The 17,930-nt window shown below is 33.4% G+C and overlaps 3 protein-coding genes across 7 annotated transcripts; 2 read left to right on the top strand and 1 right to left on the bottom strand.

Annotated features, from left to right (window-relative positions):
- Nucleotides 1-5,203: 5,203 nt before the first annotated feature.
- On the top strand, nucleotides 5,204-13,419 carry LOC106775192 (RING-H2 finger protein ATL54-like). Of its 5 annotated transcripts, none has more exons than XM_022786523.1 (5): nucleotides 5,204-6,475; nucleotides 7,642-7,798; nucleotides 8,100-8,274; nucleotides 12,233-12,288; nucleotides 12,563-13,419. In XM_022786523.1, exon 1 carries the CDS (start codon nucleotides 5,236-5,238, stop codon nucleotides 6,409-6,411), a length of 1,176 nt encoding a protein of 391 aa, XP_022642244.1. In that variant the 5' UTR covers nucleotides 5,204-5,235; the 3' UTR covers nucleotides 6,412-6,475; nucleotides 7,642-7,798; nucleotides 8,100-8,274; nucleotides 12,233-12,288; nucleotides 12,563-13,419. The 5 variants fall into 5 exon arrangements, with proteins under 5 accessions (XP_022642244.1, XP_022642242.1, XP_022642243.1 ...); XM_022786521.1 differs by having other exon boundaries at nucleotides 12,398-13,419; XM_022786522.1 differs by having other exon boundaries at nucleotides 12,233-12,494.
- LOC106776098 (H/ACA ribonucleoprotein complex subunit 4) lies at nucleotides 9,749-11,740 on the bottom strand. The gene has a single exon (XM_014663421.2). The coding sequence runs from the start codon at nucleotides 11,690-11,692 to the stop codon at nucleotides 9,965-9,967; it is 1,728 nt and encodes a 575-aa protein (XP_014518907.1). The 5' UTR covers nucleotides 11,693-11,740; the 3' UTR covers nucleotides 9,749-9,964.
- LOC106774411 (ubiquinol-cytochrome-c reductase complex assembly factor 1) lies at nucleotides 12,880-17,908 on the top strand. Its single transcript, XM_014661398.2, has 8 exons — nucleotides 12,880-13,019; nucleotides 14,357-14,504; nucleotides 14,618-14,831; nucleotides 15,817-15,983; nucleotides 16,198-16,322; nucleotides 16,493-16,553; nucleotides 17,119-17,167; nucleotides 17,528-17,908. The coding sequence occupies exons 2-8, from the start codon at nucleotides 14,358-14,360 to the stop codon at nucleotides 17,599-17,601; spliced, it is 837 nt and encodes a 278-aa protein (XP_014516884.1). The 5' UTR covers nucleotides 12,880-13,019; nucleotide 14,357; the 3' UTR covers nucleotides 17,602-17,908.
- The last annotated feature ends 22 nt before the right edge of the window (nucleotides 17,909-17,930 follow it).

Below are 17,930 nucleotides of genomic sequence, written 5' to 3'. Positions count from 1 at the left end.
TAGCAATGAAGCACTTTTCTTTCTTTAAAACATTATGTATTATAATGAAAAGTCAGGAGACAAACCCATCAATATTTCTTTTAATTTTTCATCACTCCCACCAATAAAAAATTAAAGACGTTATCTTTTTTATTATTTTTACTCTTTTTGAAGACATTAAAAAAAAAAATCTTGAAATGTTTTAACTTCAACTTGTTTGGTTTTTTTTTTTTTTTTATGTTAAACTAATTTATGGATATGTTTCTTCTGTATACTTCAAGTAATATTTATTTTTCTTCATTTGTAGAAAATGAGTTAATAGTGTGATACTAAATAACAAACTCTTTTTACTAGATAGTAAATAATTACTCTAATTATATGTTTATTCCTAAATTTAATTGAATCTTGTTTTAGTCATGAATTTAATTGCATCTTATTAATAATAATAAACTTATTTATAATCATTAGTTTTGTGATATTTGGTAAAAAAAAAGTATTCCTTTTTAGAAAACAAAATTAATAAAGTTGTGTTATAAATGTATAAAAATAAAATAATAAATAATGTTTTATAGAAGTTTAAATATAAAAATTTGTTTATGTTTTGAGTATAAAATAAAAAACAATAGAAGTTAAAAAATCACGTTTTAATAAAGGAAATATTAAATCGTTATTAAATGCTATATTATTTTAAATATGAGTCATGAAATAGTTATAAAGATATATTGTTAAAATTTATTAAATTCAATGTATCAAAATAAAGTTAAAATAATATTAAATTTATTAAATTCAATCTAAAAAAGTAATAATCAAGATTCTTAGAACCGAGAATAAGTCAAAATATTAATTCAGTGAAGTGATTATAAGAAAAATGAAATTAATAACATAATGTTAAAATATATAATCTTATAGAATTATAATACTAATAACCACCAGAACGCTCATTCAACAACTTCTCACACCTACAAATATTATTATTTATTATTGTTAATATGTCAGTCTTAATCAATAAAGATTTCAACTCACGATTTTAACATTTTTTACCATCGAAATAATTTTATATTTAACTTTTTTTTAAGTTATCATCTTGTGAAAAAAAAAATATCAGTAAAATTTTATACTATAGTTTTCTTTTTAAGTATTTATTATTGTATATAAATTTTTATACATATAATGATATTTTTTAATATTATTTATATATTTATATGAATTTTTCTAATATTTATATATTTTATACTCGTATCCCTTATAAGACCGCGCGAGAATTATTATATGTGTAATTTAAAAATTATCTGAAAGGAGAAAAATGAATAAACCAACAAAATATTAAAAGGAAACACTCACTATTGTTATGTTCTAAATTTTCATGGTTTTATTTTAAATTTCCCTTTTTTACATAGAGATTTTATTTTTACCTAAATAAAATAAAAACTTAATTATTTTTCATGATAGTGTGAATGAGAAGATGCAAAAGAGGCAGAAAGAGTCGATTGGAAGAGTTAGAATAAAAGAAATAACAGTAAAATAGAAGTCTTTTGAAGCATTCCTTAGGACAAATGCTTCTATTTTCTTCTTTCTCTTTTTTCTTTTCCTTTTTGTTTGTTCTAATTAATGACCCTTCATTCATGCAAAGGAATTCTTTAGTTACTCTTATTACCTTCAAACAATTGTCACTAATTTTTCCACCAAAAGAAAAAAACCAAAAGGACCTATTCATTGTTAAAATTAAATAATATAAAGTTCTTTTAACTTAATAAAATTTTAATTATTTCAATAGTTGTTAATTTAAAGGTGTTAGTTGAAAAGGAATGAATTGTTGCTACATTTTGGGGACCTGAATAGGACACCTATACCATTAAACTAAAAACAACTTAAAGTTTAATTTAATCTCAAAATCTAAAGTTTTAAACTATACACTCTTCATTAACTTATAATCTATTTTAGCATTTCTAATAATTATGTTAATATTGTAAAATATTCATATCAAATTCTTGTAAAATATTTACATCACACTCAATAATCAAGATTTAAGTAGTTTAAATGTTTTTCTTTTTATTTTTTTTTCATTTTTCGAATGTTTTTTAAGAATAAAAGCGTCACATAGTTTCATATTCCAAAATGAATAGTATTTTTTGGATGTATGGTAATTAATCCTAATTTTACTCACTAAAAATAAGTTAGATTAAAATTATTTTTTACTAGATTAAAAAATAATAAATAACTAATTAAGTGGGATAATTTTATTAAATTACCTCTTACGGTTTTCAGTAAAAATGATGGATAAAGAAATAAAATTTTAGAAGAAATAAACGAAATAAAACAGAGTGAAAATTTTACTTTGTTGATTTGAGAAAAAGTAGTGTAAAAATAAAGGAAAACATTATTTTAACAAATAATAAGTTAATTAATACCGAGTAATCATACCATTAGAAATTACTCCTATATTAGTTAATTGAGTTTTTTGTAAATGTTTTTTTTTTAAATTAACATACTCCTTCAAATCAAGATTTATTTTTTCCCAATATATTTATACTTTAAAATGTAGCTACCAAATAGTTTTTGTACACAATTTTGATTTTTTAAATATTTGAGATACTTAAACTAATCAAACAATGTCACCCCAAAAATAAAAATTAAATTAAATTTTTCATTAAACTTGTATAACAATGTTAATATTAATCATACTCTACCAAACATAACTATTTATGTAAAAGAGAATGAAAAGAATGTAGCCAAACTATTCTGGAGATAGATGATAGATGACTAATTTTGAAAAATACAAATTTCTTTTGTACTTTTCATTTGTTTCTTAAATTTGAACGAAAAAAATAATATTAAAAAGTAGTATATTTATTTACTAGCAAAGGGGAAGAATATTTATATTTATCTGGAATACACTCAGAGTAAAAAAAATAATGTTTAGTTAAAAACTTAAACTCCGTTTAATACGAAATATTTTACATGAACTGATATTAATTATGAAATGAAGGGAGGGAACTATTTTATCTGTTTCATACATTATTAAAATTAAATATAAACTAAAAAATTTATGAGAGTTAATATTTTTTAATTCAGCCGTTGAGGGAAATCAAAGTATAAATGGAATGTTAAAATATAATTATTTAGCATCCTGGCTAATTTTCTATAAAGAGTGTATTGAACAAGAGATGTTTCAAATTACAGAGATAATTTAAGTTTAAAAGTTAAAAGTAGTTGATAAAAATTGTTAAAATTAATTGTGTTAAATATGTTTTTAGTCCTTATATTTTGGGACAATTTTAGTTTTAGTCCCTCTTTCAAACTAAAATACAATTTAGTCCTTCAACCTTAGAAAACTCTGGTTTTAGTTATTTTTACCAAATTTTTTTAACTTTATCTGCTGTTTCAAGCACATTTTATTATAGCATTTGGATTGTTTACACTGTTTAATATATTTTTGCTTCAATGTTAACTGAGAAACGCGTTTGAAACTACAAATAAAATTAAAAAAATTTGATAAAAAAAACAAAAACCAAGAGTTTTCTAAAGTTAAATGAGTAAATTATACCTTAGTTTGAAAGAGGACTAAAACCAAAATCGCTTTAAAGTACAGAGACTAAAAACATATTTAACCCAAAACCACTTGAAACAGTAAAGCCGAAGCAGAATTAAAAGATTATTCATTTAATTTTTATAATATTATTCTTATTTATCATACTGTATCAAACGTCATTATTATTGTAAAATAAAAAGAAAAGTAATACATATGAAAGCAAATAGTTTTAAAAAACATTTTTTTTTCAATAACTAAATATATAAGTAATCAATGATTTTAACGTGAATTTATAGAAGACTATTTATGCCAAAAAAGAAAACGTCAATGTTTTTTCTAATTAGGTGACCTATACAAAAAAAAATGTCGATCGACAAACATTATAATATAATGAAGTAGATTAACCTAAGTGAACTTATAGAAACACCTAACGAAAAACAAAACAGTAAATTGTAGCCAGATGAAGTAAAATCAGTGTAATTTTCTATAACAATGATTAATTCATTAAGATTACTGTAATAATAAATAATTAATTATGTTGAGATCTGACTATTTTATGAGTGAAGTGACGGTAAACGTTATGAAAACGAAATCCAACTGTCTACCAAAACCTAAAACTCGGAATCATCAAACGCAGAAGCAAACGTTGTTTTTTTCCGTTTATTGTATATATGTTTTTAGAACACACAAACACAGTATTACTATATGTATAGAAGAAACGTTATTTAGAGGATAACATTCAACTCATAAAATTTAAATTTATTTTGGCTGATGGAGAAAGATTTCTGTCATCTCAACAATAAATATTATTTGAGAAATAAATTATTTTCTTAAAAATAAAAGTTTGACCTTTTAATCCCATTTAGTATTTATTAGAATATAAGGTAAACATTTTTTTGAAAGTTAAAGTTGGCCCACTACGAGTCGGTACGTTAGCAAAGTAAATGTCTTTAATCAATAGTCAACTGCATTAAATAAAATCTTTATTATAGAATTAAATCAACGTAAAAGATTTAATTATATTATCATGTCGTTTTAAGTATTTTTTTTTTCAATTTTTAATTGATTATTAATATCTTATAACAGTTACATTTTTATCATGTTTATTTACATTTTAATTTCTTACAATTAAAAATGATAATTTAATTATTATGTAGCAGGTTTTAATATTTTTTTTTTATAAAACCTACCACATAAATGAAAGAATCTCGCTAACACCCTGTTCTAAAAAATTTCTAATGAATGTGTTATTCTTTACCAATGTTTATTGGTTCCCGAAAGGAATAATGCATTATTTAATATTGATTAAACAAGAGGACGACTTTGGACAAAAAAAATAGATTATAAATAATTTTAGCCATTTTTAATATACAAAAAAAGGATATTTTAGAACACTATTCAATATATTATTTTAAATACATTTTAATTTAAAATAATAAAAATTGGTAAATTTTACAATTCATTGATTAAATCTGTCTTAATTTTTGTAATTTTAATTAATAAAAATATTAAAGAAAAAAAAAACTGTCATAGCGTAATTTTATTATTCAATGCAACTGCTACCAGTGGGATGTGAACACCCTTAAAGACAAAATTCTGAGTTATGGTTGGAAGTCAAAGTTTGAGACTTGATGTCGTGATCATCATCATCTACTTCTTCTTCATCAGTCCAAATTGTGATGCTGATTTGAGGCCTTCTTTCTTTCCGATCCAGCCCCTTCTATGAAATGGGTCTGCGTCATCTCTCAAACTCGATGACGCCATTGCCAGAACTCTGTGCCTCACTTTGTCATGTGAGGAAGTCCGAGCCTTGTTCATTAGATTGCAAAGTTTGCCTCAGGATCTGCTTCACCAATCCCCAATACCCTATTTATGATTCTCCTCCACCGCCGCCGCCGCCACCACTTCCCCTTTTCAATCCAGATAACGATGGCGCAGATGATACAAACAGCCACAAAATAGCCACCTATTTGTTCCTTGCTCTTGCTATTCTAACCGTTGCTTTCTTTGTCGTTTGTTGTCGCACCATCTATACCAGGTTCAGCTCGAGGAGGAGAGAATCATCAAGGCACCAGCCGGAGAACACCGCCGATGATGATTTTGTCGATGAAGAGCATGGACCTGTGGTGGATCACCCCATATGGTATATCCGAACCCTTGGGCTTCAGCAATCGATTATCAATGCCATCACAGTTTGTAGGTATAAGAAAGGTGAGGGCTTGATTGAAGGAACCGAATGTGCGGTTTGCTTGAGTGAGTTTGAAGAGGATGAAAATCTCAGACTTTTGCCTAAATGCTATCATGCTTTTCATTTACCTTGTATTGATACCTGGCTTAGGTCTCATACCAACTGTCCCATATGCCGGGCTCCCATTGTTTCTGACCTTGCAACTGCTAGGTCGGAGTCTAGTTTTGTTGATTCAAATTCCTTTGGACATACCCATGTGGAAATTTTGGAAAATAGTGCTCCTGATTCTGAATTAGGAAATAGGGCAGAGGAAGAGGGCCAAGTGGAGGCTGAGGATGGATTTAGGGTTTGTGAAACTGAAACCCCAGTTGAAGAGGTGCCAGGCATTCTTCCTAGAAGATCTGTTTCTCTGGATTCCTTTTCTGTTGCAAATATCAATCGTGCTCTTGCAACAGTGGGATCTAATGCTAACTCAAAAAGAATGCTGGGAAGCGTGGATGATGATGCTGCTGCTTCTTCTTCTTCTTCAAAGGTGGTTTCTGGAAGCGATTTGGCAAGCACTTCCAAAGGCAGCTCCTCTTTCAGGTTAACTAGGTATCTGCAGGGTGCTCCTGGTTCTTCAATGAAAAGGTCACAGTCCTATAATGGAAAGTACCTTCTGTCCTGGTACGGTCGCAATCAGAAGAAGCCAAATGCTCCTCTGAGAAACTTTTAGTAACATTAGAACTGCTACCTTTTGATAACTTCCCAACAACAATGTACATGTAACTCTCTATAAGGTGAGAGCTTCGATTTTTAATTACTGCCTGAAGCAACTTATGTGATGCTCAAGTGTATGTAAATCTGTAAGTTGCAAATAAATACATATACATTGCTGAATTTTGCTTAGATAGTTCCACCTACGGTCAGTGTCTTCGCATGAAATTCTGCTGTGTCAAACGAATCACTGAAATTCTTCTCCATATCGTTCCAAAAGGATCAATTATTTATCCGCTACGTTTTAAAATCTTCCTGACTTGCAATTGATGGAAGACGAATACGGGTTTCATGGATCTGTGCGTAAAAGTTTAAAGATAAATAATTCCTCCATGTGTGTTGGCGTAAAAACTGAACCTCACTTTCATTTATTTTGACTCGTCTATTTTAGATTCCTTGGTGAATTTGTAAAGACTTGCTATAAAACTTTGTTGCTAGGTTTTTGTTTTATATTTTCTTGTGTTTACAGAATATATTTTCAGAAGAAAGAAATTTTACCAAAACTAAAAACTATACTTTTATTTGTTATTGAGGTTCCCATTATTTAAGGAAGGACTAGTGTTTATGCTTGATCAGATAAGCTTCACTTTACTTTTGCCAATGTCTTGGTAATTGTATTTAGATAAACCAAACTGATAGTGAAGCTCAATTGCAGAAGAAAAAACCTATACTATTTTTTAAAAATTTTAAACTTTAAATTACTGTATTAATTGAATTTTTAAAATCTAAATTATTTATGAAGTACCTAAAGTGTATTACTAAAGAACCTAAAATGCTAATGTATACTGCCATGTTCCAGCTGTTAGGCTATGCTAGAAAGTAGTTGCCTCCAGCAAGCAGATGACTGATAGAAGTGGAACACTATTACTCTTCATGGTCTTTTTAAAATTGTATCATGTGGACTTGTTCTCTTTTCATGCCCCCTTATGTTTTTCTTTTTCCATCTCTTCACGATGAACTAAAGCATCCTTTTCGGCCAAAACTACTTTTTTTGTGGTCATGAGGATGGATCAAATATATACATACATCATGTTTTATCCTCACTTTCAAGTTTATATGAATTTCTTCACATTTATTTTGTTTTTACTTATCTTCCCGAATGTGAGTGCACCAAACCAACACATTAAAAAGGTGAATTGGATTCTGGATCCCTTTATTTTGTTTTTATTTATTTCTGCAATAATTTTAGTGCTAGAATCTTCAATATATATCCAAGGAAAGGAGGTATTCTTCCAGGATCCGATGCAGATATTATCATCCTCAATCCAAATTCAAGCTTTGAGATAACTGCCAAGTTCCACCATTCCAGACTGAACACAAATGTCTTTGAGGGAAGGAGAGGAAAGGTACTGGTTTAACTATATTATCATCCATCAAAGGATTGGAATTTATTAATTACTTGGTGACTGCAAGAGTACATCACAAGTCTCCTTCTTTTGGTTTAATATTGATTTTTCTCCCATATCTATTAAGTTGTTTCTCTGTCCATCGACCTCTTGGCTGAGTCTCACTACTCATTACTTGAACTGTTCATGCCATGTTCTTTTTTCCTTGTCAGTGTCCTACAGCTCCATTAAACTTATATATAGTGCAATGATTGAAGCCGGATTTTGTAATATCAATATTAAAAAGTGTTCTTTTTTTCAGGGGAAAATTGAAGTGACTATTGCAGGAGGAAGAGTTGTCTGGGAATGAACTGAAGGTTGCTCCTGGAACTGGGAGATATATAAAAATGTCTGTTTGATGGAATTGACAAAAGGGATGATGCTTATCTAAAGTCCCTTCAAGCTCCTGTGAAGCGAGCCAAATCCAGCTCTTAAAGGTATTGACAAAGACATGTAATACGTTGATCAAGTTTTTTACTCAAATAAAGTAAAATGTATTATACATGTAGCGGAAAGCTTCGCATGTATATATATGTCACCCTTCGTGTTACCCTTTCCACTCATGTAATGTACATTGTTTACTCTCTAAATCTTTTAGGTTCCTTGAGAAACCTTTATACGTATTTATGTTACTAATGAGTGTATATAAACCAAAGAAAGAAAGGGTAACAATAATATTGAAACTAGCAACGCAAAAAGCAGAAAGAAAATTTTCATGTATGACTCAGCTCATCTGTCCTCAATGGAAGGACCTTTTTCTTTCGGCCGGGAAAAAGAGAGGCCAACTGAACCGGGAAATGTGCTATTTACTTACATGGAAATGAAAAATCAGTACAAGCCCAAAAATTTCCACCACAAAGAACCAACACCTCCCCAGATGATACCATTAATAACAGCCATGATGAACCCCATTTTGAAGATATCCGGAAGGTCTACATAACCAGCTGTTGAAACAAAAAGAATTAAAATCAGTCATATCAGCCACCATGCTAAGCTTCATCATGACTTACATTCATAATAAAAGGGGGGAAAGGATAAAGATGTGGTTTTCCTTAACAAATAATCCTTTTGGTCACCAATTGCAGCTAGAATCAGCAGAACAAGAATAAAAATATTCACCTGCAATGTATCCTTTAGAAGAAGATTTTCAAAAATTACAGTAATTTTTCTTTTTAACCATTAAACCAATTAACAAACAGCAGTCTCAAGATTGAGAAGACAGAAATAAAGTGTTTGAACAATCAAACTTGTAAGTATTCTGAGAGAAGGGTACTGAATTAACACATGCCAAAGCTAAACAGGAAAGAACAATAGAAAAAAACAGAAATTAGATGACATTATAGAGGGAGACAAAACTCCATAGTATACAGCAGCCTGGCCACTACTATAGTGTGTTATTGCACCAAAAAGATTTGTATTGTAACCTAAAGCAAGTGCTGCCAGAATGCCAGGAACACCGGCTGCCCTATGCATGGCAAGAAAAGCAGAGTATAAAGTCCCCCACATGTCCAGTCTGACTAGCGAAAAGGTAGTGGATGAAGAAATAAGCTGCCTGAAGAACAGCTAGTCCGGCTGGCCAGCTCAAAGAGAATGACCGAAGGTTGTTGGCCACACAGTCAGACATCCAGTTCACAATTCCAAGGTTTGTGAACTGGCTTGCCATACCAACCAAAATGGCAAACCAAGCTAAGGTATCTCATGCCGATTTCTCATCCAAACAGTCATTCCAGTTAAGAACTCCTGTTAGGAGAAGTATTGATAAACAGTCATCCAAATAGTGTCTCAGCAGGACCAAAAACACATGGATGGTACAGAATTCAACGATGAGAAATTGTAAGAAAAACAACAATTTGCATTGCTACGCAGACAGGTATAACTAGTGGACTATTGGATAGTCATCAACAGAAGGTGTAATTCTCGTAAGCATAGTAGGAGATCTATTAATCGCTAAAGAAGATTATGCATACTACACGTTTCCATAAACACAGTTGATGGAAAAGTTAAGAGAAAAAACATAAGAAAAACTACCAAAATGTTGACCAACAATACACTAATTCAATGCGAAATTTTAAAAGATCAAGATAAATAAGCATTACATAGTAAACAAACACAAAAATATGGTTTCCTCTATTCTTCCTCATCTTTGCTTTTCTTTTTCTTATGCTTCTTCTTTTCACTCTTATCAGCATTACTGTCATCCTCCTTTCCATTGCTAATTTCTGCAGCAGCAACAGCTTCTTTGTCTTTCTTTTTCTTCTTTTTCTTCTCAGACTTGTCTAACTCCGGCGAACCGTCTTCAGCCTTATCCTTGTGCTTCTTCTTCTTCTCCATTGTTTTCTCCTCATCCGAGGAGGCCACTTCACTGCTATCCTTATCCTTCTTCTTTTTCTTCTTCTTTTCTTTTTTGTCAACTTCAACCTCCACAGCCTCATCAGCTACCTTCTTCACCTTTACCTCTTCTACATCCACTTTCGCCTTCTTAACAGGGACCGAAACTGGGCTATCAGTGCTTTCATGCTTCTTCCTCTTCCTTCCTTCCCCATCTCCGTCCTTCTTGACCTTCTCATCCACAGGCTCCGACGCAGCAGCCATACCAGCAATCACACTATCCCCACCGGTGGGCAAAACAAGATTCCTAAGCCACTCCTGGGGAGTCTTCTCATTGGGCTTCCCATGCTTATCCAGCTTCCCTTCAGAAATAAGCTTCTTCTTCATGGAAGCTCTAGGTCCCAAACCCCATTTCCGTGGATAAGTATCCCTATCCATGACAACCCTCTTGATCTTGGCCACAACGCCATGATCACAAGTGGCCATAACAGCAGTAGTCATCTCAGCAATCCCAAGAGCAATAGCCTCCCCCTTGGTGGTCATAAGCACAACCTCCTCCCCAACATCAATATCATTCTCAAACCTAAGCAACCCAGGAATCATCAACTTAGCACCATAGCAAATAGCATTGACAGCAGAGTCCTTAACAACCAGCCTCTTATAGCTAGTCAAAAGAACCTCCAAGGGCATAACAACCCTCCTCAAATAACTCTCACCCCTCCCACCTTGAGTTAAATCCCAATGGGCATCCATGACATCATGCATGGTCACCATGTTATCCTTCTCCCCCATGATCCCAGAGCGAACCCTCCTAAGCTCTTGCATATGGCCACCCACACCAAGAAGCAACCCCAAATGGACACACATAGTCCTAACATAGGTCCCAGCCTCACACGAAATCCAGAAAACAACTAAGTGCCTATCAGGGTCATACTCAAGGAGCTTACTTTCGTAGATGGTCCGGATGCGGAGTTGACGTTTGACGGCAGAGATCAAGGGAGGGCGCTGGAAGACGGCGCCAGTGAGGGTCTCGAGGGCGCGTCCGACCTTGGAGACGTCGGGAACAGCGGAATGGAGACGGGCGATGCAGACGTATTCCTTGCCGGCACCCTGCTGGGACTTGACAAGGCGAGTGGCGCGGTTAATACAGACGATTAGGTTGCCGGTGACCTTGGGGTCGAGGGTACCGGAGTGGCCGGTCTTCTCGACTTTGAGGAGGCGCTTGATCCAGGCGACGACCTCATGGGAGGAAGGGTTGGCGGGCTTGTCGAGGTTGATGACGCCGTATTTGAGGTATTCCGGGAGGGGGCGTTTGAGGGGGGAGTGACCGGAGGGGATAGGGGTGTAGTGGCCGGTGCGTACGTTGAGGCGATCGTAGTTTTTGAGAAGGATTGGCCATTGGGAGGTGTCGATGGGGGGAGTGAAGCTCTGAGGCTTTATCATCAACCCCTCATCTTTGCCTGCTTGCTCCTCTTCCTTCTTACTGGTGCCGCGCTCCTTCTTCTTCTTACTCTCCGACTGAGACATCGTGACAGTAGGGTTTTAGGACTGAGGCCAATGGAGGCCATCAAACTCAACTAGGGTTTTAATTAAAAGGACTCACCTCCTCTACTCCATTGGGCCGGCCCACTTAGGGATTACTAATCTGCTGCCAGATAAGCTTTCCATATTATTATTATAATTATCGAATTTCCATAAATTTGTTGTGCTTTTAATTTTTTAACACATAAAAATAAGAAAACAAGATAATATAATATAACGTGACCCAATTAACTAAAAATAATATAAAATTTTAAATATATAGTTGTTAATTCTCTATTTTTTTCATTTTTCTATGTTAATATTCTTCTTTTCTTTTTAGGTTAGTTTAGTTTTTAATTTTCTAGAATTAAGGTAGATTAATATAATTTGGATAAAAACAGGTTTTAAATAAAAATAGTGTTAATTTTGTGTTTTTAGATAATAAATAGTACTTTTGCTCTTTACTTTAAATGTTATATTAATTTTCTTTGTTGTTACCTACTTTCATTTTCTCTTTTTGCTAATTTACCCTATTTCTTTTTGCAGCTCAGCCCATAGTCAAAAGGGGCCAAAATCTAAGAATGGGCTGAAGATTAAAAATGGTTTGTTTCATCGTACATCTCCAAGCTCTTCATCCTCCACCTCCAAATTTTACTAAAATAACTGTTTAGCCCCTAATTAAAATGTGGTTTAACTTTTCTCTCTGCACAGCACCATTATTTGGTCTCATTTCTCTCCAAGAGCACCACCACTGTCCTTTCTCTCCCACAACAATCACGAACTCACAGAAGCTCTTTCTTCTCACAAAGTACCATGCACATAGGTTCAGTTTCTCTTTTTCGCAACAGCTTCATCTTCTTCATTTTTGCATTTCAGATTGTGCTTTTTTTGGTCTGCACTGGAATGGACTGGCCGTGGTTGAAGATTGCTGAAATAATGAAAAATTGGGCCGCTGCACATGGAATTGGGCTTAAGTGAAACGCAACGTTTTGGACCATTTTTCAATTATTAGAACGCTGTCGTTTTGCCCTGAGTAAGCTGTTGCCTTTGGGGTTAAGGCTCGAGTACTTTCATTTGAGCAAAAGAGCTCGACCAGGTTTGAGTTTTCCCAATTCTTCACGAGCTAGGTTCCAATAAAGAGAAGAACAACGAACCAGAAGCGGGTTCCATGGTTGATTTCAGAAGCTGATCAGAGGTCCACGGCCTAAAGGAAGCCAGCCCAAGAAGCTAATCGGCTTGATCGTGATCTGAGTTGGTTGGAAGCACGTGCTGGTCGACGGTTGAAGAAGCGAATAAGCTGATTCAAAGTTCGTTGGAGGACACTCGAGAATCAGTTTAGTCTTTTCCCCTTTCCCTCTTTTCTTTTCTTTTCTGTTTTACGATTACCCTATAAAAAGGGAGGTTTTGTAACTTTTAAAGTACAGGTGGTGGGTGACATACACCACTATATACTCTAGACTCTCGATTCCATGCTTAGTTTAGGTTTAAAGCTTTCTTAGAATAGGTGTTCTTTGCTTCGCTGGGGTTCTTGGATAATTCCATTGGGTGACAGGGCATTGGAGTATTCGTGGGCTCTAGTATTTTGTAATTTCGAATTTAGTTTTCAGTAAAGTACTGTTAAGTTCAAGTTTCGATTTTCTTTACATTTAAATTTGTTCGGTTAATTTCTGCACTTGATTTTACTTTCCTTGCTTTACCATTCAATGATTTTACATTCCAGTTTTATATTTTGAGTTTCTTGCGGGTTTGTTTCTTTCTTTTATGATTTTCTTTGCATATCCATTTCCAGTAGAAGTTTTCATTTCCTATATTTTGATCTGTTTCGATAGTAATAGATGATTTGTTTACTGAGTTAGTTGATACGTGATTAGGTTAGATTTCAATTCTGTTTTTGGGTGTTTTCAGATTTCATAAATTTCCATTCACAGTTACTGATTTAATTTCTTTCTTAGCATTCATTCCCATGATAGTCCTTTTTGTTCATTTACTTAGTTAATTACCAAATTAGGATTTCCTTCATATTAATTGAATTTTAGATTGTGAATTCTGCTTTAGTTTCTTTTTAGTTTTTAAGATTCTTTTAATTGCATTAGCTTAGTCATTACATAGGATAGATATCATGCATTGTTTTCTTTCTACTTTTCCATTAGTTTTACTTAGATTTTAATTCTTTTAGTTTCTCTTTTTAGATTTTAGTTTCATATTTTCTTCCCCACCTAGTTTTATTTTTAAATAATAAGGTTTTAATTCTACAATTCTAGCTTAATAACTACCAAGTCCTTGGATTAAACCTTAAGTTGTTCCTATACTACGTTTGTGGGGAATTTAGGTTTGTTGAGATTTTAGGCGACTAAAAATCCTTTCAACAATAGTAAATAATTAATAAAAACGATCAAAATTTATAAGTAGTCCGGTTTGAACCAACTCCTTTCAAGCTGGTGGCGTATACCCGGTCCATCGTAGTCCGGTTTAAACCAACTCCTTTCAAGCTTCGTTTCTCGTAGCAGCTGAGTTTGGTCTGTGTCCAGAGGTTTCAAACTAAATCCTTTTCTATTTATATTTTTTTTTTCCAATCATTCTTCTTTCTCTTGCGTTGGGTATCAATGTGTTGTTATCTGGGTTGTCCTGCATAACACAATCTATTAATCTTTGATTTCGATTCATAACCAGAATGTTACGAAGGTGGAGCAAAGTACTTTCTCCAATCTCCAAATTTGGATCGCAGAGCCATCTTAATTTCGTCAAGAATGTCACGCGCCAAAGCTACGCTGGGGTTGCACCCGCGCCCACGATAGAGGACAAACCTCAATCCCCTGCGGTATGCAAACTTCACTTTCTTTTGCTCTTCAACCATAACTCAAATTTGCAGAACTGAAATGGAAATGAACTACTATTGATTTGATGCTGCTAATCAAAATTTGTACTTAGCAGGTTAACCCACACAAAATGTTTTGGTCTAAACCCTGTTCGCTAGCCCTGCCCCCTGACTCAACCCTCAGAGTTGAAGAACCTAATTATCAGGGCATCAAGCGTTTCATGCTCAAACTCATGTTGTTTTATAGTAAGCAGAGCAGGTCAATTCGAGGGGCTAATGTTGTCTACCATAGAATCATTTCACAAGTTGATAAACCTCCCATTTATGAAGGTTCGTTGTCCTCGTAGCAATAATATTAGCCGTAGTGGTAGCTCAGATGCATGTATGCTCTTATGATTATTCACTCACCCAATTATGCTCCTATACCCCATTTTAAACTGCGGTAGTTGTTGAGGACACCCAAAAGAGCTTGATGTTGGGGCTAAAATCACAGTCGCATACCCTATTTTGAAACTTTAATCTCACTAATTTAGTCTTTTGGGGTGCTTTGGGGTTATAAATTGACAGTCAATGATTTTCTCACAACACATAGGAGTTATGCATCTCTGGTAGTTTGGTATTTGTAGCCATTTTTTGTGATATTGTGCTTATTTGCTATCAGTGGAAGCTCTTGGTTTCCCTCCTACATTTTTAAATACATGCTGACTTGTATTTGGTAGAATATGAATACAAGATTTAATGGATTTGTGCATGGAATTTTAATGATAGATTCTTCCTCCGCATGGTTAATATGACATAGCTGTTGATATCATTCCACTCTATTCTTTTTTTATTCATGATCGTATTAGGTTCTCTGGTGATGAATATACACCTGAGTTAAAAACCGTGTTGTTTGAGTGTTTGTGGTTTGTAGTACTTTGTTTTATAAGGTTTCTTTTTCTTATTGTTCTATATTTTCGTGTGGGGTTTTAGAGAATTTATTTTCTGATGATAGAAATATTAACAAACTAAAGACCACATTTTGGCCATGTTATGACTGATAAAAATGTCATTTCCTCCTGTTGACATTTGTTTATGCTTTTGAAGTTCCCACCATTTAAGGAAAGGCAATTGTGTCATGCTTGTTTGGGAAAGTTTATCTTTTTTGGTGCTAGTGTGTCTCCGGTGATTTGGTATATATCTGCTTAGAAAAATTAGTTGTTTGCAATCATGAGTAATCATGGCATGAAAGGAGTTTTATTTGTATTAGTGTAAAGTTTTGTTATAACTAGTGTAAACTCTCTTGACATTCTAAACAACTTCTATTCGCTTGCAGCTTTTAACTTGGAGAAAACTTTCAAAACAACGTTCTCTTTACTTGTACTTCATATGTGGTTATGTTTGCGTCGCTTGAAGCAAGAGGGAAATGAGGGTGTTGAATTTGGGCAATACCTTTATGAGATTTACAATCATGATGTGGAGCTAAGAGTGTCCAAAGCTGGAGTAAGTAGTCATTTATTTGAGTTGATATATTTTTGGGAACAATGTACACTGAAAATTTTCCTTAATATTTCCGTTTAGTATATTCAGTAGCTATTGTTTGACATCATTATTCCTCGGTATTTTGCCTTAAATTCCCTTTTTGCAATTTATCCAAAGTAGTCTGGGGACTTGACTCTGTATTGGTGACTTATGATCGTTCAATTTGAAATGGCAGGTTAACCTACTACTGACTAAGTGGATGAAAGAGCTCGAGAAGATATTTTATGGGAACATTGTTGCCTATGATACTGCAATACTTCCAGAAGCTAAACCGGGTGATTTCTCCAAAGTTATATGGAGGTTGGTAATAATCTGAATGTAATCCTCTTCCTGTTGAAAGTAGGAAACTTTAGATCAATGCTTCGCATCTCTCAGTTTTGGATATTGAATCAGTGAAGACTCATTTCTCATACCTAGTAGTTCCTTTATATTTGTAGTCTATCCTCATCTGTTTTTTTTGGGGATTTCAGGAATATATTCTCTGAAGATGGGTCTTCAACAGAAGACGATGCTGCATCTCAATCAGTGCAGGTATGCCTATATATGTAGCATTTTTCATTATATTTGCAGAAAAATAGTGTGAATTTTCTAACATACACTTCTGAGATTGGGACTATTGCTTGGTATTTCAATCTATAAGCCAAGATGTTGAACCCTGGGGCAACTGTTTAATCAAGCCATACAACTTGTTAATGTTAACCAACAACCAATGAAGTTACTTCTTAACCTGCTGTCATTTACCAGTTGTTGACTTTTCAAGAATTCATTCTTTTATTGTTGACGAATTTTTTTGACACATTACCGTTATGCTGGAGTTTCTCTTTTCAAACTTGGCAAGCATAGTGATCACTTTTAATGAAGTAGAGACTACTAGATGAGTGGCTTTCTTTCCTAAATTCGTATTAACTGCCACTTTACTACCCAGAAGTGTTTCCAAAGTAAATTTTTCATTCTAGTTGTTATCATGAATTTTTCATTCTTTCCCTTGCCCTTCATATTTTAAGTGAATGCCAGATGCCTAAATTGTATACTCAGTGTGTTCTTATCTTGTTTATATTAAATATACATACACATTTATACTGAACTATTGTTTTAGGCGCTCGCCAGGTATGCTCGCCGGGAAGAAAGTTGCATGACTTTAACAGGTAAAGCACTGTTCGTTTTCTCTTTGTGCTACACTTCTACCTTACGGACTGCAATCCTTCTTTTAACTAAATAATCGTTAACATTATTTATTATTTCACTGGTGTCATGCAGTTTGAAAAATACATAGTTTTCACCGAGTCATTAAATATTTACATAATGCTTTATGCATTTTACTTCTGTCCTCCCAAAGAAACATTAAGAAGGTTATTTTGAACTCAGATACTCCATGCACATTAGTTGTTTCACTAGTGTAATGTATGAAACTTCAAAAGATATGTCAATGAAAGAATTCTAGCAGATCTTATGCAAATATTGTTTTCTGTTTTTTCTTTTAATTTTGAGTTTTATTGAATTGGCAGATAAAGAAGCACTATTTTCAGGGAATTTCATGTTCACCTCGTTGAAACATGAGAACGGAAGACGGAAGGGGTGATTGAAAATACACGATGTTGTTTTTTTACTTTTCTTACAAAAAAAATGTTGAATAATTAGGACAAAAGGCTTGTGTCCTTCTCCCTAAATCTTTATACCTGATTAGCTTGGTGTCTAGATACTATATTTTTTTCATATTCTTTGCTCTGTAAAACAAGAAAAGAAAGAGGTGGGCGTGATTAAAAAGTGTCGCTCTTTCTTTTGAAGGTCCTCTGTTCTTTACAGCGTCTTAGCTGCTATTAAGCTTGCCTTCGAAACGGAGTTTATATGACAGTAATAATGATATCTATAATTTCTGTTTGTGATAAGCTCATGAACATGTTCTGCAAG

The sequence above is a fragment of the Vigna radiata genome, chromosome 10 (assembly GCF_000741045.1).
Source record: "Vigna radiata var. radiata cultivar VC1973A chromosome 10, Vradiata_ver6, whole genome shotgun sequence".
Taxonomy (NCBI): Eukaryota; Viridiplantae; Streptophyta; class Magnoliopsida; order Fabales; family Fabaceae; genus Vigna; species Vigna radiata.
The sequence above is the reverse complement of the archived record's forward strand: the minus strand, read 5'-3'. Positions and strand labels throughout refer to the sequence as shown.

What these genes read in the sequence shown, in the direction of transcription:
- LOC106776098 (XM_014663421.2), bottom strand. Translation starts at nt 11,692, where the DNA reads ATGTCTCAGTCGGAGAGTAAGAAGAAGAAGGAGCGCGGCACCAGTAAG.
- LOC106774411 (XM_014661398.2), top strand. Translation starts at nt 14,358, where the DNA reads ATGTTACGAAGGTGGAGCAAAGTACTTTCTCCAATCTCCAAATTTGGA. An exon ending in TAAACCTCCCATTTATGAAG is followed by an intron (nt 14,832 to 15,816) that starts GTTCGTTGTCCT and finishes ATTCGCTTGCAG; the next exon opens with CTTTTAACTTGGAGAAAACT. An exon ending in TAAGAGTGTCCAAAGCTGGA is followed by an intron (nt 15,984 to 16,197) that starts GTAAGTAGTCAT and finishes TTGAAATGGCAG; the next exon opens with GTTAACCTACTACTGACTAA.
- LOC106775192 (XM_022786524.1), top strand. Translation starts at nt 5,236, where the DNA reads ATGGGTCTGCGTCATCTCTCAAACTCGATGACGCCATTGCCAGAACTC.